The 23,476-nt window shown below is 51.3% G+C and overlaps 2 protein-coding genes across 3 annotated transcripts in view; one reads left to right on the forward strand and one right to left on the reverse strand.

Annotated features, from left to right (window-relative positions):
* The window catches only part of SLK (STE20 like kinase), a 61,780-nt gene extending 57,966 nt beyond the window's left edge, over positions 1 to 3,814 (forward strand). For both annotated transcript variants that reach the window (XM_055560928.1, XM_055560929.1), the window contains one exon: positions 165 to 3,814. In XM_055560928.1, coding sequence (XP_055416903.1) covers positions 165 to 311 — 147 coding nt within the window. In that variant the 3' untranslated portion in view covers positions 312 to 3,814. The remainder of the gene's footprint in view (positions 1 to 164) is intronic.
* A 1,312-nt stretch (positions 3,815 to 5,126) lies between these two features.
* COL17A1 (collagen type XVII alpha 1 chain) overlaps positions 5,127 to 23,476 on the reverse strand; it is a 46,749-nt gene continuing 28,399 nt past the window's right edge. The window contains exons 26-56 of the mRNA XM_055560438.1: positions 23,261 to 23,314; positions 22,982 to 23,017; positions 22,439 to 22,474; positions 21,805 to 21,867; positions 20,574 to 20,609; positions 20,229 to 20,300; positions 19,442 to 19,468; positions 18,465 to 18,500; positions 16,677 to 16,712; positions 16,359 to 16,439; positions 15,088 to 15,123; positions 14,490 to 14,567; positions 13,536 to 13,589; positions 13,167 to 13,220; positions 12,485 to 12,544; positions 12,120 to 12,146; positions 11,785 to 11,817; positions 11,609 to 11,683; positions 11,250 to 11,300; positions 10,658 to 10,783; positions 10,013 to 10,150; positions 9,615 to 9,683; positions 9,207 to 9,326; positions 8,599 to 8,688; positions 8,389 to 8,499; positions 7,889 to 8,035; positions 7,283 to 7,621; positions 6,651 to 6,788; positions 6,367 to 6,429; positions 6,152 to 6,214; positions 5,127 to 5,786 (exon numbers count right to left, since the gene is read on the reverse strand). Of these exons, the coding sequence (XP_055416413.1) occupies positions 5,734 to 5,786; positions 6,152 to 6,214; positions 6,367 to 6,429; positions 6,651 to 6,788; positions 7,283 to 7,621; positions 7,889 to 8,035; positions 8,389 to 8,499; positions 8,599 to 8,688; positions 9,207 to 9,326; positions 9,615 to 9,683; positions 10,013 to 10,150; positions 10,658 to 10,783; positions 11,250 to 11,300; positions 11,609 to 11,683; positions 11,785 to 11,817; positions 12,120 to 12,146; positions 12,485 to 12,544; positions 13,167 to 13,220; positions 13,536 to 13,589; positions 14,490 to 14,567; positions 15,088 to 15,123; positions 16,359 to 16,439; positions 16,677 to 16,712; positions 18,465 to 18,500; positions 19,442 to 19,468; positions 20,229 to 20,300; positions 20,574 to 20,609; positions 21,805 to 21,867; positions 22,439 to 22,474; positions 22,982 to 23,017; positions 23,261 to 23,314 (2,402 nt within the window). The 3' untranslated portion in view covers positions 5,127 to 5,733. The remainder of the gene's footprint in view (positions 5,787 to 6,151; positions 6,215 to 6,366; positions 6,430 to 6,650; positions 6,789 to 7,282; positions 7,622 to 7,888; positions 8,036 to 8,388; positions 8,500 to 8,598; positions 8,689 to 9,206; positions 9,327 to 9,614; positions 9,684 to 10,012; positions 10,151 to 10,657; positions 10,784 to 11,249; positions 11,301 to 11,608; positions 11,684 to 11,784; positions 11,818 to 12,119; positions 12,147 to 12,484; positions 12,545 to 13,166; positions 13,221 to 13,535; positions 13,590 to 14,489; positions 14,568 to 15,087; positions 15,124 to 16,358; positions 16,440 to 16,676; positions 16,713 to 18,464; positions 18,501 to 19,441; positions 19,469 to 20,228; positions 20,301 to 20,573; positions 20,610 to 21,804; positions 21,868 to 22,438; positions 22,475 to 22,981; positions 23,018 to 23,260; positions 23,315 to 23,476) is intronic.

A 23,476-nucleotide genomic window follows, 5' to 3' on the forward strand; every position in this document is an offset into this window, starting at 1 on the left:
CTTGAACCCAGAGCTGCGCAGCATGTGGTCCTAGTGTTGAACAGTGTCTTCTTCGTTAGGATAACATACAAAGACTTTGGGGCAAGTAATTTTATCTTGACTGTTTCAGAGTAAATTCTGTTTGTAATACTAGTGCATTATTTCTTTTTCCCTTCCTTTTTAAGACACTGGAAGAAGAGTTTGCTAGGAAACTACAGGAACAGGAAGTGTTCTTTAAAATGACCGGGGAGTCTGAATGCCTTAACCCATCGACACAGAGCCGGATTTCCAAATTCTACCCCATTCCTAGCTTGCATTCCACTGGATCATAACAGAGGGAAGCACACTGTGGTTGGGTTTGGCTTTTTAAGTACGTCATTCTGTTCTCTTCATCTTTAGCTGTAGTCTATCAGAGAGCTCACGAAGACAATCACCTGCCTCACCTTCTCGGTGTTTTTTACTTGTTTAGTAACGATGGAGGGGAAGGAACTAAGACAGATGCTGGGCCATGTTGGCAAAGTAGCATCTCACAGTAATTCCCTAAGGTGATTTTTGTATATGCTCTTAAAAATTGTGTTATTTAGATACTGTTACCTGAAAGTTATTTAAAGAAAACTGTTACGTCATTTAAGTATTAGTAAATATCTTTTTACATGACAACTTCTCAGTGATGTCTAAAATCTATAATTGAAGCTGTCTACACTGTGGAGAATTGGAATAATTTTTTGGTAGCTCTCATGAAAAAATTTTGAGTTGCTCAAAATATGATATTGATTCAGTAAATAAATCTCTTATCTTTAAATGTTAGCATTGGACTCTTTTAAAAGAGAAAAATTATTTCAGTAATTTGTCTAAAATAATTACTTGTTTAGACATAAACTAATAATTAAGGGTGCTAGCTTTATTATATAAAATAGTGCCTAAAACACTAAATTTCAATTCAGTCTAAAATAGCATTTCCTCCTTTTGGTTCAACAGGGACAAAACACCCTTAGCATTAAGCATTATTGTTTTTTAAATCTTGCTCGTATTACCATTTGATAGAAGTTTTCATCCTAAAGTATAAGTTGGAAAGATGAAAAAATAAAAGGTAGCTTTTAGATGTCCAAATTGAAAATATAAAACTCACCAAATTAAAAAAAGATAGATTTAGCTATCTCAGCTTATTTCCTAAAGTAATACATGAGCTGGTTAAATGGCTTCTCCCATCTTAGCAACTTCTGTTTAAAATTCTGTCATAGGCCGGCAGGCTCTGAGTTATATTTATGAATATATTTTTCTGAAATTAATCTCAAAAGAGGCATTTGTTCAGAGTAATTTTGAAGGAAGAATTTAAATAAAATATTTAGGCAAATACCAGAAATGACTTTTTATTGTTTTGAGATAAAGTCATTCATATTTTGGTTTTGTTTTTTCCATGTTTAAATTATTTACATGATTTGAGTGGGAAAGTCCTAAAACCTTTATCCTGTGGCTGCTTGATATGTGTAATTATTAATGAAATGTTCACTCTAGTCCCTCTTGAGGGTTAGATTTTCAAGCACGTGTCAGGTCAAACAGTATTACAAACCATATTTTGAGGTTGTGAGACAGCACATTTGTAGATGAAGCTTGCTGCCTGCCGTTTGCAGCCTATTAATGAGTGCTAGGTACCAAATTGTAGAAATGTCAGTTTTTAGTTATGTTACAATTGAGGCTGGTGAAAAATGCAAATGAAACTTTGTGGGAACACTGATTCATGTTAAGAAAATGTAAATATCTGTAGCACTTTCTTACAGTTAATTTGAAAACTTTGAATGCTGAACCTTATTTTGTCAGTGGTTTATAGATGATTTAAAAATGCATGTGATTTTAATTTTGTAATTGTTTTGACAAGCATAATTTACTTGGACAACTTTGTAGGTAGCCTTAACTTCTGCCCAAGTTTGTTTTTTATATAAATATATATACATATATATATTATGTATGGTTGTAAATTCATACACTTATCACATGAATGTGTTACTGTATACAAAACTTTGAACGCTTTATTCTCAAATGCTGGACTGAAAAATGTTTTGAAAGCCTTTTAAAATATATATATATATATATATATATATATATATCTTTATAATGTTCAGGATGATGGAAATTGTTTATATTGTTATGATAGAAATGACAGTATACTGTTACCCAGTGTATTTAATGATTTATTTGAAGGAGAGGAAGAAGGTTCTCCTACCACTTCCTCCTTTGAGATTTTCAGTATATTGACTTTTTAAAAATGAATACTTCAGGCAGTAGACATTTTTTCAGTATCATTTAAGTGATATCCTATGTGATGAATGGCTTATGGCCCATAGTTAATTTGGTCTGAATATTTGGTTCTTTTTATTCCTTTCAACTTGACATTCAGAGAGTTGAATAAAGGAAAGAGGCTCAGAGTAGAAGGATTGACCCTCTGGTAAGTTTATTAGCAGCTCTTGTATCTCTGTAAAATTAGCCTTTGGATTCCTTGTTCACACTCGAGTTCTCTTTCAAAAATGACCAGACCATATTCATGTGGGAGCAGGACTACAGAATGATACATATGTAGAGGTAAAACCTTCATTTTAATACTTAGAGTTACATAAATCTTTTCAAAAAGTGTTTTGTTATAGACCATGCTGTTTGTGCCCATCTCTGCCCCCTTCCTGCTAGGCCCTGTATTCACATACAGAAGAGTGGTCTTTCTCTCTTCCATGAAGTGTACATAGGAGGTTGGGGGGGCAAAGATACCTTTGCAGTTGAAGAATACAGTCAAATCCATTCCTGATTTGGTGGTTTTGTTGCTGTGACAGAATGTGCTAAGAAATGCGTAAAAGCAGTTCTCCATCTGTGCCCCGTAGTTACTCAGCCTTGCCCCCGTCCCTGCGTGCTGTGGACATGCTGGCCACCACACTTCTGCAGGTCTAGTTCATGCAGCTCGTTGCACCAGGTTGCCTTTCCTAGTCCTGTCAATCCATGGTTAGGTGTGAATTGCTGAATTAGCTGCTATAACTCTATGGAGTCAGTTAAGCTTTTTCTTACCCTTTTCTGTGGGGAAGCTATAGGGTGGGTAAAGAGGAAATTTGGAGTGCTTATACCTTGCTGAAAATGTTAACACTTTCCTGTGACAGGATACAGCAAATTGTAATTAAATATAAACTAGAACCAGAGCTACCTCTAAGGAGTGTCTCCTCAAGCACAAAGCTCTCAGGCGCATGAGACTCACTGTCACAGAGGGCCTCTGACTTCTTGAGCGTCAGTGAGTTTCAGAAGTGACTGTCCTTTTGTACTCTCCTAGTTCCCTTGTAACTACAGTTTTCCCCATTCCACACTGTGCTGAAATGACAAAGACTCTTCTGAGAAGCCAAATTCTGTCAAATGATTAGCTAGAGATACTGTTGACTGAAGGAAAATGTACAACTGAGGTGGAGGAGGAGAGCTCTTTAGTTCCAGTTCTAATAGGCTTCTGATTGAATAAATCCATTCTTTTCTGGGAAATGATCTTTTATAGGAAATGGGATGTTTTCAATGCTTTTCTTAAGTTGAAGGCACAACAGTTAATGCCACTCTTGTTGGTACCCAATGGCTGACATGGTTTTGATACAGCTTTAAAACTTCTGCTGCTCAGCTTGGGGTAGAGTACTATACCAGTGTTAAATGTTGGCTGTAGCTTTTTGTGATCCTTCTCTGATTTGCAGTGTAATAACTCCACAAGCTACATTTTTCAGAAAGAATTTGTTTCAGAAAATGCCTCTTGTCTGTTTGGGAGCAACATGTCTTTTCAATCATGGGATTGACAAATGAAAAATAAAGTTATTTCTTAATCTACTTTGGGAAGCAGTCTTTTATTGAGACTCGTTGAAACTAGACTGTCCTGCGTGAGAATGTTTTGTAGCAGTTTTAAAAATCCTACCTGTATTTTAAAGCTTGCAGTTCTCCAGATCGTCTGACCGGGACAATCAGAGGTACCATTGTTCCAGAGTGTCTACTCACCACACATGAGTGTCCTTTTCACTGCTAACTTGGAGGGAGTGGCTTTTGTCAGGCAAACCTCTCCTTTGAGTGGTGCTTAAAATATTTCCATCAACATATGTGTATATATGTACCTCTCTTTTAATGTCCTTTTTTTCCCTTGAAATAGATTATTTTTCTCAAACATTTCACAAACCACATGACTCATTTCTGCTAAAAATAACCTGTTTTTTTTTCATCACTAATATGTTCTGTGAGAATCAGTAGACATTAGGCAGCAGCATCTGGCGAGTAGTCAGCTTGGCCGGAGGGAGGCACCGTGTGTCACTTTCTAATCCAGGAGCATTGCATACTGCAGAACTCATGCTTGACTTGTTTTTTTTTTTAATGAAACAAAAGAGGCTAAGACCCACTTCCATCCAGCTGAGGACGTATCTCATATCTGGGTTCTGTTCAGAGAAGTTAGCAGTTTGGGGCTTTTACCCTATTTCTCTTGGGTGTCAGATTCTGTGAAGACTTTTAGATAGCTTGGATTGGGTAAGTCTCAACTAGGACAAAACTCAAAAGTTTGGTTAATCAAGATAAGAATCATTAACGGGGATATGAATACTTGAGCTTCTAAGGCTACCATTACAAAAACAAATTGAGTCAAGCCTCTAGGTAAAACTAAAATATGAAAAAGGCACAATGCAGTCATTCATTATGCATAGTAAGTTTTCATTAGTAAAACGTCAAACTTAATAAACCAACAACTATTTTCTTTTCCTTCTTTGCCTCCTTTCCTTTCTTCCCCTCCCCGCCCCCCCCCGCTTTATTTATTTATTTTTTGGTTAGATAGATCACATTAAAACATAATGTTAAAAAAGAAAAAAGCCCTTTAATTGGAGATTTTGCAATCGAAACGACTCTTCATCTAACAGACCACATAAATGTTTATAGACATTGAAAAGTGCTTTCAAACCAACTGCACCCAGTCCCCCACGCGTTTCCTAGGTGCAGAGCAGGGGTGCTGGCTTCCCCGGCAGGCAGTCTGCTCTCCCTCCCCTCCCCTTCTTTCCTCTTTGCCCCTTGCCCTTCTCGTCCTGTCTGCCACAGCCTAGTTCAGGGTAACATACTATCAGCTCTAGTGTGGACCTACGGGACAGCATAGCTGCAATCAAACAAACTTCCTAAGTAAGTGGAAACGTGATACACAGTGAGAAATAACTAGGAGAAACCCTGTCACCACCTTCAAGGGAAGTAGATTTCTTAATGTTTTCAGTTGCGAGAGTTTGTTCTCAACCAGCTGATTCTGTTTGTTACAACTAGAGAATGCAGGGTAAAGAGGAGAGGGAGGAGCTGGGAGCACAGCCCTGCAACGTTAACCAAAACAGCCCCCTCGAGTGGTACTCCAATCCCATCTTCCAGTTTCTGGGCTTGTTTTTAAGGAAAAGCTGAAGGGCACCTGAAACAGCTTTTATGTATCTGGCTTTCCTAGGCTGGTGTTAAAAGAAGCCAAGGCGCTCAGGCCTGGACAGCAGGGAGACCGGCCTCATCCTACAACACCGCACGTGGCCACTCCCGAGTCCACCCTGTGAAGCTGTCTCAGACTGTGTGTCTTGGACTGAATTCTGCAGACATACACATTGTCCCAGACTAAGATAAGGGTTCTAGTTGACTATTTGCTGTGTCGGTAAGACAGTGAGCCTCCAGCTTTTACCCTCTGGAGAGGTCTTGACCTAAGTGCCATAAGCCACTGCAAGAACTGGTCCAGGGGGCTGCTCCACCATGGGTTGCTTATGGCTTGACGGCAATGCTCCTCCTCCTCCGCCCAATGTAGAATTGGTCACCTAGAAGTGGGCCAGTGAACAGGAAGTTAGGAAATGCCTTGCAGTCTCTGGGGACTTTCTCTTGGGTAATCACAGCAACTGTGACCACTGCAAAACTGGCTTGAAAGATGAACTCTTCTGTAAGACTGTCGATTGATTTAAATGGATTACCCCATTTCATTACCAGCCTGGTTTTCCCTCTCCTCCTTGCACTGACCCTCTCCTTCCTTTCCCCCTGGTGGTTCAGTTGATTGTTACACAATTGGCATTGTTGGCAGTGTCTCCTTGTAATAACGGGCATTTGCCTAAGATTTTCAAGCTTGCTGTGGAACATGCCGCCTGTCTCCCAGGCCTCCAGAAACCCACACCATAGCCGTGAGCCTTACCTTTGTCTCCTTTTTCTCCCTTGTGCCCTCGAGGACCTGGTGGCCCGGCAGGGCCCCTCTCACCTAGGAGGACAGTGGGGCATGGCTAAGTGGGGGCACAGTACAGGGCTCCTCCCCACAGGAGGAGCTGCACGCACTCCTCCATGGCTCTGGCAAGGGAGCTGCTTCCCACAGGGGTGGTTGTTCCACAGGTGGCTGTTTCAGCCACCACTTACCTTTGGGTCCAGGGATGCCCATCTCTCCCTTCTGCCCAGGGGGTCCTGGGATGGCTCCATAAGCTGCAAGGGGGAGAAGCGGGCCTTAGACTAGAGATCACCCTGGTGCTTGGCAAGTAAAGTGATTTGTCGATAATGGTAGAGTTTGGATTTGTAAGAGGAAAACAAAGTTTAGAATTTATCAGCTTTTTAGCATCTCATGTTAATGAGGTTTTTCGGAACTCTGGTTCGTGAGACTGTGCAGCAAGATAAGTCTGGGGAAGGTAAATGGGGGCTGCCCTTACTTCGGAAAAAGTCCATGAGGTCCTCAGTCACATTGCTGTAGGCGGAGAAGATCTTGCTGATGCCAGGGGGCCCCTGGGGCCCAGGCCGGCCTGGGGGCCCCTGCACCGTGTAGGCCATCCCTTGGAGCAGCCCCTGACCTGTGAAACACAGTGTGTGGTGGGCACAGGGAGTAGGGGTCACCGGCCCCCTCTTCAAGGTGGGAGCACAGGGCCCTCTGACTAACTCCCAGTACAGTTTTGACTCTCTTATGCAGCAGCGAGGAAGGAGCCCTGCAACTTCTTTTGTCTCCTGTGTTGATGAGCAGGTCTCCACCTCCAAGGGCTTGTATTGCAGGCCTTTTACTACTACGTAGTTGTATTGGTAAGCCACACGGGGAAAGGGCTTAGCCGCCAACCTTCACTCAGCCCCTTCCATAGTCATGGACACTTCTGAGAAGCACAAGCAAGAAGGGGAAACAGGACCCCCAGCTTCTCTGCTCCCTGCAGCACAGGTTGCAGTGCTGACTGGGCCGCTTGAACTAAGCTCGTCTTCAGTCCCGGCCCATCTGATGCCAGGACCACTGTCCTCCTTAGCGTGGAGGTGCTCTCATGCTCCCAGCCCCACAGCACTGAGGCTTCGTGTCCCCACTTACGCTGCAAGCTCTCCGACACCCGAACAGCCAGCTCATTGTAATCCAGACCTCTGGCAAAGCCGGTCCCGAATCTGCCATCACCGCCATACATGCCACCCTCGGCTGCGGCCCCGTAGCCTCGGCCCATGTCCATGCCAAAGGGTCCCCCTTCGCCCAGGGAGCCTCCACTGGCTCCTCCTATGCCCATGGAGGAGCTGTAGGAGGTGTCCCTACTGAAAGAGGAGGAGCTGCCACTCTGGCTGTAGGAGCTGTCTGTGGACAGCAGGCGGCTGTCCCCGGGGGGCCCCTGGGGCCCAGGGGGACCCGGGGGGCCAACGATGAAGCTACGCACATCAGGACCTGGGGGGAGGAAGCGGCATTACTGGGAGCTGGGTCTGGGGGAGAGGAAGAAGTGGGAACTGGGGTGGGGGGCTGGTTCTTGACACCCTTTAGCAGGATGTGAACTCGCACTGAGTAGAGTGTGGGCTGAGAAGAAGCCGGACTTCCCCTGCTGGGGTGGCTAAGGTGTTTAGCCTCCAGGCCCTTCAAACCCTGGCCACCCTCTCACAGAGAGAAGCCCGGACTGGGAGGGGACGGAGGAGGGACAGGGACATCAGGGGCACCTACTTGTGAGATAGCTAATCAGCTCACTCCGGAAGCTGTCACTGTTTTCAGCTGCGTATGTCGCCAGAGCTCCTGAGATGCCCGGGGGCCCTCTAGGGCCTGGGGGACCCGGGGGACCAGGAGGGCCTGGGATGGATGACAAGCCGGCAGCTGAGCAGGAAGCAAGAGACAGAGAAGGATCAGGGATCCATCGCCAGGACCACTGAATTCCCAGCCTGGGCCCCTCTAGAAGGAGGCAGAGGGAGACCCACACACCTGGGTCCTGGCTTCCTCCAGAGTAAGTGCTCCCCACTGCCCTCCACCCCCAGTCCCAAGCCTCATTCAACCCCCATCACATCCCCTCCCCCAGCTCTTCTGGGACTCAGAGCTCCCGGCTAGGCACCTGGTCATCTGCTGGCCCGAGCTCTCTCATGACTTTAGAGCACAGTCTCCCCACCCGCCCCCCCCACCCACCACATCTCTCCCTGCGGGGCTGAGAGCACTTCGCCTGCCTCACTCCTTACTCTGCAGGTAAGATGAGAGGTCCTCCATGCTGATGCTGGACCATGAACTGCCTGGGAGCCCTGGGGGCCCAGGAGGACCTGGGGGCCCAACGATACCTCTGAATTCAGACCCTGAGACACCGAGGAAGAGCAAGGATCAGTTAGGCCTGGACCGAGGGGCTCTGCCCTCCACCCTGAAGCACTTGATCAGATGGCCCTGATCAGCCCTACCTTGGAGCAAGGAGAGGAGCTCTTCATAGGATGTGCCCGGCAAGCCTGGGGGCCCTGGGGGGCCAGGAAGCCCGATGCTGACTCCAGTGCCTGAGGAACGAAATCTCAAGTTGTGATGGATGCAGGTCAGGCAGGGAAGGGAGGGTGGAAACACCATATCGGAGAGGAAGCCAGATGGAAGCCACTTGAATGGAAGTAGGGGCCAGGAAAGGGGTGAGGGGCAGTAGGGAGAGACTGGCAGAGTCGCAGGCGTGAGATCCTGGGCAAGGACACTGCAGAGGAGGGACTCTGAGGCTGGGGAAGAGTGCAGGTCAGCTCTCTCCTGCTGGGCGTGTGCATGTGTGCGTGCATGCAAAGGTGGGTGTGTGTCCAGAGAAGTGTGCATGTGAGTCGTGTGCACGGTCCTTGCAGAACAGTGCCCGGGGGACTCGCTCTGGCTTCCCTCACTAGGCTCCGTGACCTGCTCTGGGGCACAGGTTTGAACCACTCTGAATACCACCCCTCCTCTGGGTTGGGTGCAGCCTAGTGGGAGAGGGTCAGGGATGTCTAGCCCCTGCATGCCCACCCAGGCCCTCCTGCCCCCCTTGCCAGGGATGCAGACAACTCACTGGACATGTAGCTGAGGATGCGGTTGCTCAGCTCTGCATAATCCAGAGACTGGAGGAACCAATCTCCACTGGCTCCTTGTGGCATCAGGTACTGCTGTAGATACTGACGCACGTCATCTCCTGAAAGGAGAGGAGGCGCCATGGACCACTGGCCAGCTTGGCCTCCTTGCAGACCGGCCCGAGTGATGTGTGAGCTGGGACATTGGCAAGCTGCCAGTAGCTGAAGGGGTACCTGCTACACTCATCCCTCAGGGGGGAGATCTGACACCCTCTGTCCAGCTGACTGCTGGGAGTGAAGTGAGAGTGGCTCCTTGTCCCGAGGGACCGCCAAGTGTGCCTGATAAGTCAGCCAGGAGAGAGGGGCACCCTTCAGCCCCCCGACCCCCGCTGCCCCCCCAGGCAACTCACGCCGGAGCGCAGCCAGGATGTCTTCAGAAGAGATGGAGGTGGAGGATGTGCCGATGCTGTACCCGGAAGCTGTGGGGAAGGAAACCGGGTCACCTGCTTCGCTGGTACTGAAGCAGTGCCCTCATAACTCCAGAATCAAAGGCCTGGTCACCCAGCTGCTTCCCTTGGGGGGAAATGAATGAATGGGGCATTTGCAGGATATTTATAATTTCTATTTTTCTTAATCTGAACAAACCTTTTTTGGAAGCTAGATCCAGCAGCCTGATTACTATGAATTTAATATTGAACATCACATTCACAAAAAGGGCAAAGCAAACAGCAAATTAAGAGACGAGGCTCCAGGAATGACCGTGGACCTGGGAGGAGGCTTGTCATCACAGGGGTAGCAAGAGGCTTACTCTGTAAGTAGCTCACGACGAGGCTGGCCAGCTCGGAGTAGTTGAAAGTCTCACCGGTGATGGTGGTGACAGGCCCGGGGGGACCAGGTGGGCCTGGGGGACCCTGAACTCCAGACAGATAAGACCTGATACTGTCACCTGCCAACAAAGAAAGCAAGTCAAGCCTGTCCCCAAGAGGGCGCGTCTCCCCCACAGAGGTGACCTGAGCACTTAACCCACTCGTGGGCCAAGGCATGTCCAGCAGGGAGCCTGGACTCCCCTTGTTACAGATGGAGAAACTGACGCAGAGTCTGTGCTTGGCCCGGTGGATCTTGAGGGCTGTGGGCCAGCAAGACCCCAGTCGGTGACACATCTGACCAAGCTCTGGTGCCCATGTGTGTGGAAATCACGCCCTCACCTCCATGGAGTGTACAGGGATGCGGTCTGGGGCACGTACACGGGTGAATGTGTGTGTGTGTGTGCACACATGGAAAAGTGTGTGTGTATATGAGCCTCTACTGGGGCTCTATGTCCATGTACAAGTCTATGTGCGTGGGCAGGTGTGAGAAGATGGGAGTTAGGGAGCTCATGGACCTGCACTCTTAGCACACACCTGTGCACACACATACATATGCATGCTGCCCCACTCAGATGTGGGATACTCACTCTGCATGTAGTCAGAGATGTATTGCTGAATCTCCAGGCCAGAGCTGCTGAGGGAGCCTGGAGGCCCGGGGGGCCCTGGTGGGCCTGGCGGACCCTGCATGAACATGGTACTTGACGACAATCCCCCTGCAGGAGAGAAGGCCACTGAGTTGGTCTGTCCTCTCTGGGGTCAAACCAAGGAGCACAGGCAATGCCTTCACAGTCTGAGGAGAGAAAGTCTTTCTCAGGAGAACTAGGACAGTGGCAACGAGCTCCTAGGAGCTCTCCCAGGCTGAGTCCTCCCTTTCCTTCGACAACCTGTGCACTGCCCACACACCCCTCTTCACCCCCGCACCCCTAGCTCCCGAGCTCTGTTCTCGCCGTCACTGTCATCGGCGTTGTTAGTCATCTTTATCTTGCAGGCATCCTTGTCTCCCACCCCTGCTATCTTGTAACCTCCTCAGGGGCAGTTCAGAATCTAGCATGTAGAGAAAGTACCTCATTAACACTGAATCATGGATTCGTGAATGAATTAGTTAATTAATATCCTTATTGGCACAGTCAACCTCACTTGAAGACGGGGAGAAGAATTTTGGGCACCTTGGCGTCTTACCTTGAGAGGGCCCACCAGGAATGCTAGGAGCCCCTGGGACTCCGGGATCACCTGGAATCCAAAACAAGAAGCTGTTTGCATCGCCTCCTCCAGGAAGCCTCCCCTGGTTAAGCTCAACCACTCTATATCAGCTTGTGACTCAACAACTGTCCCATGTTTCTCAGTCTCATTTCTGGAATGATACCACAGCTTCCTTGGGCAGAGACTGTATCCCTCCAACCCCGTCCCTTTCTCCCTCCACGCTCTCCTTTCTTCAGCCTCTTCTTCCTCCCACGGCTGGAGCACCAGCAAGTAGTCCTTGCCCTCTCTTCAGGCTCTGGGAGGCAGCCTTGTTCCCACTCTCCACTGCCTGCACTGACCTTTGTCACCCTTGGGTCCCTGAGGGCCGGGTGGGCCTGGTGGTCCCTGCAGGTTGAGTCCAAGAGAACCGGAGCCTGGAGGCCAACAACACAGTGCAGTCAGTGGGTGGGAGAGGCTCCAGCAGAGTCTCTGGGGAGAGGCTCCAGTGGGGGGGACGGCGGTGCTCAGCACTTACCTGAGCCTGACAGCCCTGGGAGGCCTCGCTCGCCTGAGGGGCACAGCAGAGAGGGGACGGTCAGCTGTGCCCACCTCCCTCTCCCCATGCCCCACCGAAGATACCACCTCCCTCCCGAGGCTCCCTAAGACTTATGACACAGCTGGTCAGCACCGGCCCTCGGGCAGTACCTAGAGCTGCCGCACAGACACATGTGCACACACGCACACGCAGGCACACAATTCCCAACCACAGACACCCTCTGATCACTCATTTGGACCAAACCCCAGAAGCTCAGGGATCTTGGAAGTTCAGCCCCCACCCCCTAGAGTTGTTTGAGGCCAGTTCTCCTGTACCTTGGTGTCCTCGGGGACCTGGGGGGCCTGGCGGAGAAAGCAGACAGTTGTGAGACATGTCCCAACCAGATGCTGTGACTTCAAGGGGCCCGAGGAGGGGGCGGGACAGGGCTCTGGGCCCAGAGCAGACTCAGGGCTTGGGGCTCCCCACACCTCTGCTCCAACAGGACAAGGCAGAGGTGGACATGCTTTGCAGAGCTTCTGACCAACCCCCGGCCCCTGCTCCAAGCTGCTGAGCTCCTAATGGGGTGTGGCAGGAGAATGAAGACCTGCCCCAGCTCGTCCAGCCTTGTCCAAATTCCTCTGGCCACCAGCAGGCCAAACGGGCACACTGACTCCCGGGCCCCCTAAGACACTGCTCTCACCTTGGTCTCCCTTGGGGCCTGGGGGGCCAGGTGGGCCTGGAGGGCCAGAGAAGAAGGTCTCTGTTGAGGGAAGAAACAGTTTTGAGTGTGGACGCAATGATGTTTGTGAGGGAGCAGCATCTAGAACAGCACCAGTCGTTCTGTAGATGATCAACATTTGTCAAATGAATGGATGGATGGATGGTTGGTCGGGAAGTTGGATAGAAAAATATGTAAAAGTAAAGAAGGAATGAACAGCCTGGTGCATGGGCAGATGCATTTTCTGCGAGGGACAAGCCCTGGGCTCAAGTTTGCCCTAAACTTATTTCCGTATGCTTCTATGTTCTACGGTCAGCATTTATCTCATGTCAGGAGCATGTGTCCTGCCTGCCTTATCAGAACTGGACTCCCTGAGGATAGGAATTAGGTCTCTCCAATCAGCCAGAAGCTCCCCACAACAGAGTCAGCTGTCTCCCCCAGGCAGGCTACCAGGGGCTCTCAGGGTGGCTGGGCTGACATCAGCACCCTCCTTCCCTGCAGCAGGTAGCACGGCGTTTATGCAAACACATCCATGGTAGCAAGCCAGAAGGAGGGAGCATGGAGAGTAGGTCAGGAAGACTGCACGCCCGTGACTGCAGCGTGTGTTGGGGTTGGGGCTGGGGCCGAGGTGGAGAACAGGAGTGATTTGACGCCCCAGCATTACCTGAGCTGGTCAGGAGAGATCCCGGTGGGCCTGGTGGGCCTGGCAAGCCTTCCCCTAGATAAGAGAACCGCCCAAGACTTATCAATTCCAAGAGGTGGCCAGGAACCCTCTGCCCAGGAGGAGCAGCAGAGAAGCTCTTTCCTAAGAACTAGCTAGGAAGCAGCCCGGGCTCTGGTCCCATTGTCTCCCACCTACCCCGCTCTCACCCGCTGGGCCTTGGGGTCCTGGGGGGCCTGGAATGGACAGTCTTGTAGAAAAAGGTAAGGAAGAGGCAATGCTGAACCCAGGACCTTGCTTCCTCACTAAGTGCCTTGAGCCCCTGCCCTGTCCCCAAGATTTCCCACCTTCCAAAGATCCTGAGGTGCTCACCTGGTGGTCCAGGTGGTCCAGGTGGGCCTGGGGGTCCTCGTAAATCAATACCGTCTGTGGAAAGAAGAAGCCAGAAATGAGTAAAAGCTGTCATGAGACTGCTCTCTCTGCCAGCCTTACCCCTCACCAGGATCATCAGCAACTCTACTCACACCCCACACCAGGTCATGGGTCATGGTCTGGGACCCTCCAAGACACCCTTGGCTAGAGGTGCGTTTTGCTCTGAGCAGGGTGGGGCTGAGTGGCGCTCCCTGGTGGCTGTTGCCGGTGTGGCAGTGATGAGTAGGAGCATGGCTTCGGAGTCAGGAAGCCTGAGTTCAAGTCCTGCCTCACCACTGCTGGCTTGTGACTCAGGCAAGATCTTGAGCTCTTTCAGCCTCAGTTCCCTCTGCTGTAAACCAGAGGCCCAAGACCGGTATCACCAGGGCGTTGCACAGACTCAGTGGGACACCAAGGCACAGTGGCAGGCACATGGCAACCCTCGGACCAGGGCTGGCGTTGTCTTTGTTAAGGTGTCCGGGAGGACAGCCTGCAGCATCTCTGCCTGGGATCTTTAAAGGATGGGGAACAGGAGGACCCAGGAGTCAGCCCTGCCAGGCCAAGTCTGGGGCTGAGAACCCAGGGACCCCTGTGGCGGTTTTGGGTGGGGAGGTCCAGGACTCCTCTCATCACACCCGCAGGGGTGGGTGCAGACACCCCATGTGGCCCTGGTCCTCCTGGAATCCGAAGAAGCTCTCTGACAGCTGCGCCATCCCCTGTGACTCATCTCCATGGCTGATAAAGCCCTGCTGTTCTCTTCTCTCTCAGCTAGCACTGTGTCTTGGAGGAACTGGTCATCCTTACATTGGGGCTCATGATGACTCATGGGTGCAGCTGCCGCAGGCCCCCATGCACGGCCACCTCCCCCACTCCCACCCCCGCATCACCTGTCCCAGAGAAAACGGTGGTACTCACGGGTGGACAGGACCTCAGAGATGGAGCTGCTGCTGCCCATGAATAATTCGCTAGCCAGGCCCGGCTCCCCTCGTGGGCCTGTGGGGAGGACACAGAGTTGGGGGTCACCACTCTCAACAATCTGTCAGTGTGGGGCTGAGCTGAGGATGGGCGGGGCTGAGCCAAGTGTGGGTGGGGCCAGAGTGTTGGCTGGGAACCAGAAACACCGCAGGAAGAAATGGAGGATCTGGAGCCAGATGGTATTTTGGATACAGTCTGGATATTTGGCTAAGTTGCTGGACAGTGACCTGATTCTCAGGATCCGGTCACAAGAAGCCTGAGGCCTGTGAAAATTGCTAAGCTTGATCCTGACTCAGGAGCCTCAATCTCCCTTTCTAGGGGACCCTTACCTCCTCAGAAACATGGAAGGGTGTGGGAAGAGGTGTCTCCTCTGGCTGCTGAGGCCTTGCAAGGGCCTTGTGATGAGTTGGGGGGCCCCCTCGCCTCCCTTCCCAGGATGCACCTCTCTCACTTCATTTAAAGATGGGCGTATTTCCACCCTGGGAAGGAAGCTCTCCCCACAGCCTATGGTCATGCATTCTTTCAGAGCGACACATACCTTGCTGTCCTGGAAGACCAGCTGGACCAACAGGGCCTGGAAATGGGGTTGGGGAAGAATAGGTTTTACCACACCTTGAGGGTCAGAGTTCTAGAAGAACTGAAGAAAAGGCAGGTGCCTAGGTACATAAGTGGCTTCCTCACAAGGCATGGAACAGTGGCCCAAAGTGGTCAGCTTGCTTATTTGAAAGCAATAAGCAATTTGAGACCAGCCCTGTGGTCTGTTCTGGTGAGAAATTTCTCTGCCAGGCACTGGGGCCCCTGGGATGGGCAGGACTCTGACACTGTCCTCTGATGATTCGAGATTTCTAAACACCCACAGTGTCCCCTCTGTCACTGGAGTTTATCAGGAGAGAAGGCTGGTCCATACTTGCACTAGTCATGTTAAATAATGTATTTCACTTACACGCAAACACTTTAAATAATTGAAAAAGATATAAAAAAATAACATGCATTTTAGATAAATAGAAAAATATCACCCATAATTCTTTAACTTGTAGGCATTTTGTTTTATTTCCTTCCAACAGTTTTTTCTTATAAAAATGTAGTTGCAACCACCGAGCACACATTATTGAGTATGCTGTGCTAAGTCACTCAGTCATGTCTGACGCTTTGCGACCCCATGGACTATAGCCTGCAAGGCTCCTCTGTCCATAGGGATTCTCCAGGCAAGCATACTGGAGTGGGTTGCCATTTCCTTCTCCAAGGGATCTTCCCAACCCAGGGATAGAATCCAGGTCTCCCACATTGCAGGCGGATTCTTTATTGACTGAGTCACCAGGGAAGCCCATTATCGAGTATTCTCCTCTTTAAACATCTTTCCTTTAAGTCTTCCTATTTTTGTAGCCATCTCATTATTGTTGGACAATTTAGGGATGTTTGCTTCAAATAGACTCCTAGCATTTTTGTTGCCCCTGATGCATGTTATCAAGTTGTTTTCCAAGAGGAAACAATTTGAGGACAGACTCTTGAGAGGAACCTGGGCCGAACCCTGACTCAGCTACTTCTTAGCTGCATGGCCTTAAGTACATCATTTACCTGCTGGAGCCTGAAGTGGTGCTGTGGGGCCCTATGGAAGCAAAGCACACACAGGGCTTGGGATACTTGCTGGGAGTAATCAGGGCTCACCAGGCTGCCAGGGAGGGGCTTTCTCAGCCTCTTCCTATTCTTCCCCGGGTTCCAACCCAGGTTTCAGATTTGACTGAACGCTACTGTAGTCAAACATCAGCAAGCCTGATGCTGACCTGGGGCAAAGCAAGAAAACAGACTGACCTGGGGCTCCTGGAGGTCCCGGAGGTCCCATGGCTCCTGGAGGTCCCGGGGGACCTGGGACAGTGATAGTCGACGATCCCTCTGTAAACAGAAGGCACATTCAACGCTGAGCCCCACTCTCCTCATTCAGAGGAACAGGGACCAGGCTGGGCTGTGGGCCAGGTTGGGCCAGTACAACCTCTAAAATTCCCCACCCTCCTCCCTCTGACTGGCAGAGCCCAGCACTGCATTCTGCCCAAAGCACCGAGCCTGTAGATGTGGAGGGTGTGGAGACAGAGCCAGGACAGATGCCCAGTACCCTCTGCAGGGCCTGCCTACCTGAAGTCATGATCTTGCCTGGAGCTCCTGGTTCACCTGGGAGGGGAGGAAGAGGAGAGTGGTTCAATAAATCATTTTCAAGGCTTCTGATTGCATTTGAGACCCACTCCTAACTCTCAGGCTAAAGGCATTTGAATGAACTGAAGGGGAACAGGCAGGATGCATTAAGCACCAGTCTGTGCCCAGGAGACCCTGGAGGCCAGAGCGTCAGTCTTCTTGGCTCACAATAGCTTTTGGACGAAGCTGGGTCTCTGCAAAGGGGCTTCACTGGCAGGTGTTGGAGAGTGTGCCTTTTGATGAGGCCAGAATATGCCAATTTAGGAGTCATTCCCACTCCCATAGTCTATCTTCTCTCACCAGGGGCATCGAAGGCTCTTACTGGGAATTTCTTTAGGTGGAAAGAGTACTGAGAGGTCAAAGAGCAGAGGTAGTAAGCCTGCAGGGTTAAGTGTAGTTCCCATGCTCCTCAGGTGCTAATTCTCCAGGACAGGATAGGGGCCGTGCAAAATTAAGGTGGTGGTGGTGGGAGGTGGCGGTCTGTGGTCTGAGGAATCCTGAGTAAAGGTTAACAGATGTCTCCTCTGCCTTGTGTTTCAGAGGGTTGAAAGGGCAAATGTGCATGGGAGACTTCCAAGAAGGGGGATGGCAGATTCACACTTTCTCAAGGCCATCTCAATGAGGAATCTCTGTGGACTGGAGACCCACAGATTCTAGAGAACCAAGAGAGTGAAGTAGAGGATGGAAAGGTCCTTGACTGGAACTTTCTTGTCATTTCCCAAGACCTGTGGGTATTCAGTCATCCACACACAGAGGGGTGATGCTGATTTCCCCCTTTGGGGGAGCAGAGGGGTGGTCTCTACTTGTGTCCTGCCAGCCCCTGGGGGTCAAATCTAAGAAAAGTACTTGAGTTATTTTTGTTGGAACACAATCCAGTATCAGATACAATGTCCACCTCTTGTGCACACTGGACAGAAAGCCACAGCCCCTGGAGAAAGGCAGGGGCCTCTCCTGGAGAATCCCAGGCCTCTCCCTGAGTAGATCTGTGGACCCGGAGATGTGTTTGGCCAGGATGTGCCTGAAAGAACCCCTTGGCCCCAACCAGTTGTTGGAAATAGTTTCTGGAAAGTAGGTCCCCACAAGGTGACGGTGACAGAGGCCAGCTCTGTGGAATGTCAGGGTTCAGGATGGTAGGCTCACGGGACAGAAGGAGAGGGCCGTCCCTGAGCAATGCCTGTCCTGGACTAGCCCAGGGGTGGGGGCGGATGCTAGCGTTGCCCTACGCGGTAGGGTCCAGTCCTGAGGATGCTCCCCCCAGAACTCTGACTTTGCCCTCTCTCAGTAGCTTCTGAGACCCTCCTGAATGAAAGCCCCCTCTCAGAAAGGGGGTGGCAGTGTCCCAGTTACACTGAGGTCTATGTGGATTATAAAACCTGTCCCAGGGAAGAGTCACACTACGGGGGGACCAGCCTAAGTGAGGGGATGGAGCACCCTCAGGGTGTTTTAGAGGTGGGATGGAAAGGCCTTCAGGGGTGGGGGCAGCATCCTTCCAGATCCTCCTTCATCAAAGGCTGGGGGAAACCCAGGCACCAAAGTGAGGTTCTAGATTGTGGGAAACAGAGTGGGGCTTGAAGATTCAGGGCTTAGTTGATCAGAAGAATCCTTGGCTCCTCAACCTCACAGCCTTCCTCTGAAGCCACTAGATGCCACTGTTGATCCAGGCTCTTGCCAGAGAGGGGCCTCCTGCAAAAATGACTAGTGACTGTCTAGTTTGTTTGCAAAGCCACTTACCTTTAACTCCTGGTCGGCCGGGGGTACCAGGAATTCCTGATGTGATTGAAAACAAGTGAGTCAAGATGATGAAGGGCCAGAAATCTCAGACACCCTGTGGTGGCACCTAGCACTGGGTCACCCAGCAAGGCCGCAATCACGCACTGAAACCTGCAGGCCCAGCTGACTCTGACTTCCACCTGGGCCCAGCGGCCCCTCAGGCAGCCTCTTGCTCTGAGCCCTTCTCCATCTCTAGGAAATGGGGCAACAGCTGGGCTGGAGAGAGGCAAAGGTGCATGGACCCTGCTGTGGGGGATCCCCTGAAGACTTGGGGAGTAGGGGAGGGGCTATATATCTGATATATCAGATATATTCCTATATATTCCTATATCTGATAACACTGCCTCTTGCTTTCATCCACTGAATTCCACCAGGAAGCATTAGAAACAAGTCCCTGTGTGCTGAACTGTTGGGAGAGATGTTGTTTGATTTTATTTTATACCTTTGCCTAATTTCCTTTAGGAGTTGGGCCTGGTGTGGTGACAGTTTCTCAGATCCAAGTGGGTGCACACCATCCAGCTATTGGACAGACTGGACACTGGGGCTGTCCCAGAGAAGCTGGGCCCTTCTGCGTGACATGACACCCACTCCCTGCTGAGCCATGGAGGATGTGGTCTCTGTGGGACTAACGGGACTTCTGAGCCTCCTCACAGGGTGGCGGGGAGTGTGTGTGTCGGTGGGGGGTTGGGGGTGGTGGTCCCTGCACCATAGGGAGCCAGGCTCAGGCAGACAGAATTTGCTTGTGATCTAACCTCATCTCTCCAGAATGCCTTTCTAGATTGTTCTGTGAGTATTTTTCCTGCCTAAGGTGTTTCTTCAGACTCAGTAAAATGACCTGAACCCATTCTTGCTGGAGGGTGAGGGGAGGAGTGGAAACACTCTGGTGACTGGAGAAGCTTCTGCAGAATGCCAGGGGTGGGAGTGACCCAATAACTCACCCTGAGGTCCTTGGGGTCCAGTAAGACCTATGCAAAACAAGACATGAAAGGAGAGTTGAAGGGCTGAGGAGCCCCTGCCTCAGCCCAGGAGCGGTGCAGGGAGATGAACCCTGTGTGTGGGGCAGCCGGACTCCAGGGTCCTCGTCACCCTCTGGGTGATGTGCAGTTCTCTGACCCACCGCTCCACTGGGGGATGGTCCTTAGCCTTTTTGGGGTCTCAGACCTTTTGGTGTCTGAGAGCTACAAACCCAGAAAGTTCACACACTCATTGACTCTCGTGTGCCCCCTAGGCTATCTCCTTGGCACTCCCCATCTGTGCACCCGCCAGAGGAGCCAGGGGGCCCCCTGCTCCTCACTGGCCTCAGAGGATTGCCATCTGCCCTATGGCTTTCCTGTTTTGATTTATTCCTCCTGCAGCTCTGGGGATCTTGCTCCTGTTGGGCCTTTGGTGGTGACCCTAACAGCAGCTTCTTTTCCCAGACCGGCGGCCGCTGGTGACTGTCCCAGCTATGGCCTGAGGAGGTCTGGAGGGCTCAGAGGAACCAGGAACTGAGTGGGTGATAAACTGCCATTTTTAAGACACTCCTTGACGCTTTCTAGAACTCCTTGCTTTTGGTGTTGTTTTTTTTTCCTGAGTTGCCAGTGGTGACTGGGCTGTCAGGACCCACAGCCATTATGCCCGGCTCCAGCCAGCATTTTCCTGATGAGCTTCTGGAGGAAAATGGACTCAGAAAGGTATACACGCACACACACACAGCATGGCCAGCTCCCTCTTCCCACTCTTTACCTGGCTTCCCTGGGTCCCCAGAAGGTCCTGGTAAGCCCCGGGTTCCCGGCATTCCTGGAAGACCTTGTTCCCCTAGAGAGAGCAGTGCCACATGGAGAGTTTTCCCTCTAGGCAAGCTGGCTGGCCCGCACCTGGGAGCTGGGTGCTCTTGGGGTTCTACTGAATAACTTGCCAGCAGATGGAAGGGAGGAAGTGGGAGAGACCCGGGCCTTGCATACCTCCCTGTGATACACAACCCCTGGCATTGTGATTGGGGGGCTGGGAGCTGCCTGCTGGGATGTGGATGGGGCTCAGAAGGGTAGGCGGGGGAGGGGGGAGAGTGAGGAGAGCAGCTCCGTGACCAACCTCTTGGGCCTTGATGTCCGTCAGGGCCAGCGGGTCCTGGGAAAGCAGATCAAAGCTCTTCAGTGACTCTGGGAGCTTCCCTGGGACTCCTCCTTCAACCACCCTACAGCCTCGCAAGCTGTCTCCTAGGTGGGGGAGGGGGAGCCCATGCAGCCCCTCCCGCAGCCATGAGACACAGAAGAAGCCCTGTCCTTGTCACACTGCTGGGCACAGCTTTCCCCTGTCCTCTGCTCCTAATGCCTCTTTTCCTGCTGAGAACTCTTTCATGGTGCACACTGCATGTCCCCCACAAGATGCTCAATGCGTGTTGGCCTGGAGGTCAGCGTCCTCTAAGATCTTGTCTTCTCTGCTGTAGGCATCATTCTAACCTCTGTCCAAAGTCATGTCCATCTGGGATCGCTCTTGCTTTTTGCCACCTCTCCGTTTTTCCTCACTCATATGGCTGCCTCTGGGGTTAAAATCTTCTTTTCTTTTTCAAACCATCTGAAGAGCCCCTTCCTCCCTCCTTCTGGTTGGAAGAAGCCTCTCTCTCTGCTGTTTCCTCAGAGCACCCTGTACCTCTCATGACCCTCGTCACCTCACACGAGCTTTATCTCCCCTTGAGGGAGGTAAAGCATCTTATTGCCCAGCACAGCATTCTGAACTCCGTCAGCACTCCCTAATAGTTTGTTAAATGAATGAGATCATCAAGGCACCACATCCCCATCAGTGGGGCTTAAACCCTTCTGGGACATGTTGCCAAATGCCTGGCCACCTGGGGGGTCTTTGGCTAACTTCCTTGTCCTGGCTGACAGGCCCCTCAGGAAGGGTCAGCCAAAGGGCTGAACTCTGCGATCTGGCTGTGAGACCAGCCCTGGAGTATCAGGGCTGTGCCTAGAATTCTGCGGGTTCTGAAGAACTTCAGCTCTTGCCCGTCCTCCCCAGGGGCCTGAGTACCTTGGAGGCAGGAACTGGGGGGTGGAGGGGGTGCGGAGGAGGGTGGCAGGGAAGGGGGTGGACCATGTCTTGCCAAGGCCCTCCACCCTCAGAGCAGTAAGAAGCTGTCAGAGACAGTGGCAGCTCTGTGAGCCCCAAAAGGATGCCCAGATCTAGGAATAGCCTGTAAGTGGAGTCTCTGCCAGGCATGGACAGATTAAACAGGAGACACAGCTCTAGACGGATCTCAGCTCTAGGGCCATGATGATGATGCAGCGACGCAGACCCATGGTGCCCGCTGCGTTGAGACACTCACCCATCGTTCCTTTAGCCCCGGGCTCACCCACGGCACCAGGTAAACCTTTCAAGCCAGGCTCGCCTGCAAAGGAAGTGGACTAGGTGATGGAGGAGCTTGACCATAATAGAGCATGCCACCCTGCCAGACACCCTGAAGCCTGCCACCTCTCTGACCAGAGGAACTTGGCATGCCAACCGGAGGCTGGGGACACAGCGTCTGCTTTCATTCTAAAGTCAGGCCTCCCACCCCTGGCAGCAGGCATGGACTGGCCCAGAGGCCACGCCTGGTGTGGAGGGGCCTGTGTATGAGTCTCATTTCCTTGGCAACAAAAAGCTACCTCCTGTGGCCAAAGCACTAGTACTATTTCCTTTCAATCGTGCAAGCTGGCAGGAGGTGAGAGGAGAAAGGGATATGAGTAGTGTAAAGGCAACTAAATTCTTCAAAAGAATCAGAGACAATCATAAACTGTCTTTTCTGTCCCAAACATATATTGCTGATGCTGGCTTATACTCCAGTCTAGATTGCAAGTCCTCTGAAGGTTTTTAGACAGAGATTCTATCTGACGCTTCTGTATTTTTTTCCCCCACTTACAGTATCCAATGGATTTATAAAAAGTCTTTAAAGTAACAGTAGATTCCTGTGTGGGACTGACCTGTGAGGCCTCGGGGTCCTTTCTCACCCTGGTCACCTGAAATAAACATGGGGTGGGGGGCAGGGGTAGAGAAAGCAAGCATCAGTCAGGAGCAAGGAAAAGAATTCACTCAGCAAGGGGGACCCTGGCTGCAGAACAGTTCCCATAGTATCTGGAAGCTGCCGTCAGCTGAATATTGGTGAGAACTCAGCATTAACAAAGACCCAGAAAGCAAGCTAGATAGATTTCTCCTGGGTCAGGGCCCACCTGCAAACTGACCCAGGCCTTTCTGTCTCACCAATGGGTGCTGGGGGTAACAAGGAGTCCAGTCTAGTGGGGACAGGCCTCAGGGCTGTGTCCTCGCCACTCCGAGGACCACCCGACTACAGCCCTGTGACGCCGGTGCTGCTTCCCCTCTCTGCCTCAGCAGCACTATCTGGGAGGCTGGACTAGAGTCTTGGATCCCTCCCAGCCCTAGGGTCTGGTCATCAAGACCCCGGGGCACAGTTCACATCTGGGTTCCCAGGCCGTGGTGATGTCCGAGCAGCAGCAGGAGCAACACACCTTTGGGCCCCGGTGGTCCCATGGGTCCTTTGTCACCTGAAAAGGAGATGGTCACCTAAGTGTGAAGAGCCTTGGTGGGACGAACAAGAAGGGGCAGAATCTGTGTCTGAAGTCAGGCTCCCCCACTGTCCTGACTGCCCCTTCCCCTCACATCACCTGTCAGCCTGCGCAGGCTGTTGGCATGTCCACCAGACCCTCCCTGTGCCCCAGACCTCCTTCTTGAGTGAGTTGCATCTCTAAGCTAATGTCCCCTCCCTCCAGCCCCTCCCCCCAGCTTACCTTTGATACCAGGGAGTCCCACTTCACCTCGGAGTCCTTGGGGACCTATAGAGCCTGCACACAGAGGAAACCACATGGGTGGATGAGTGTCCCCAGCTTTGGAAGGGATGGACATGCACATGGGTACATGCCTACATCCACACACACATACCTACTGGGCACACACATGCACAGACAAACACACTCCCTGGGGTAAAAGTCAAGCGCTGCTATTTA

The sequence above is a fragment of the Bubalus kerabau genome, chromosome 22 (genome assembly GCF_029407905.1).
Source record: "Bubalus kerabau isolate K-KA32 ecotype Philippines breed swamp buffalo chromosome 22, PCC_UOA_SB_1v2, whole genome shotgun sequence".
Lineage (NCBI taxonomy): Eukaryota > Metazoa > Chordata > Mammalia > Artiodactyla > Bovidae > Bubalus > Bubalus kerabau.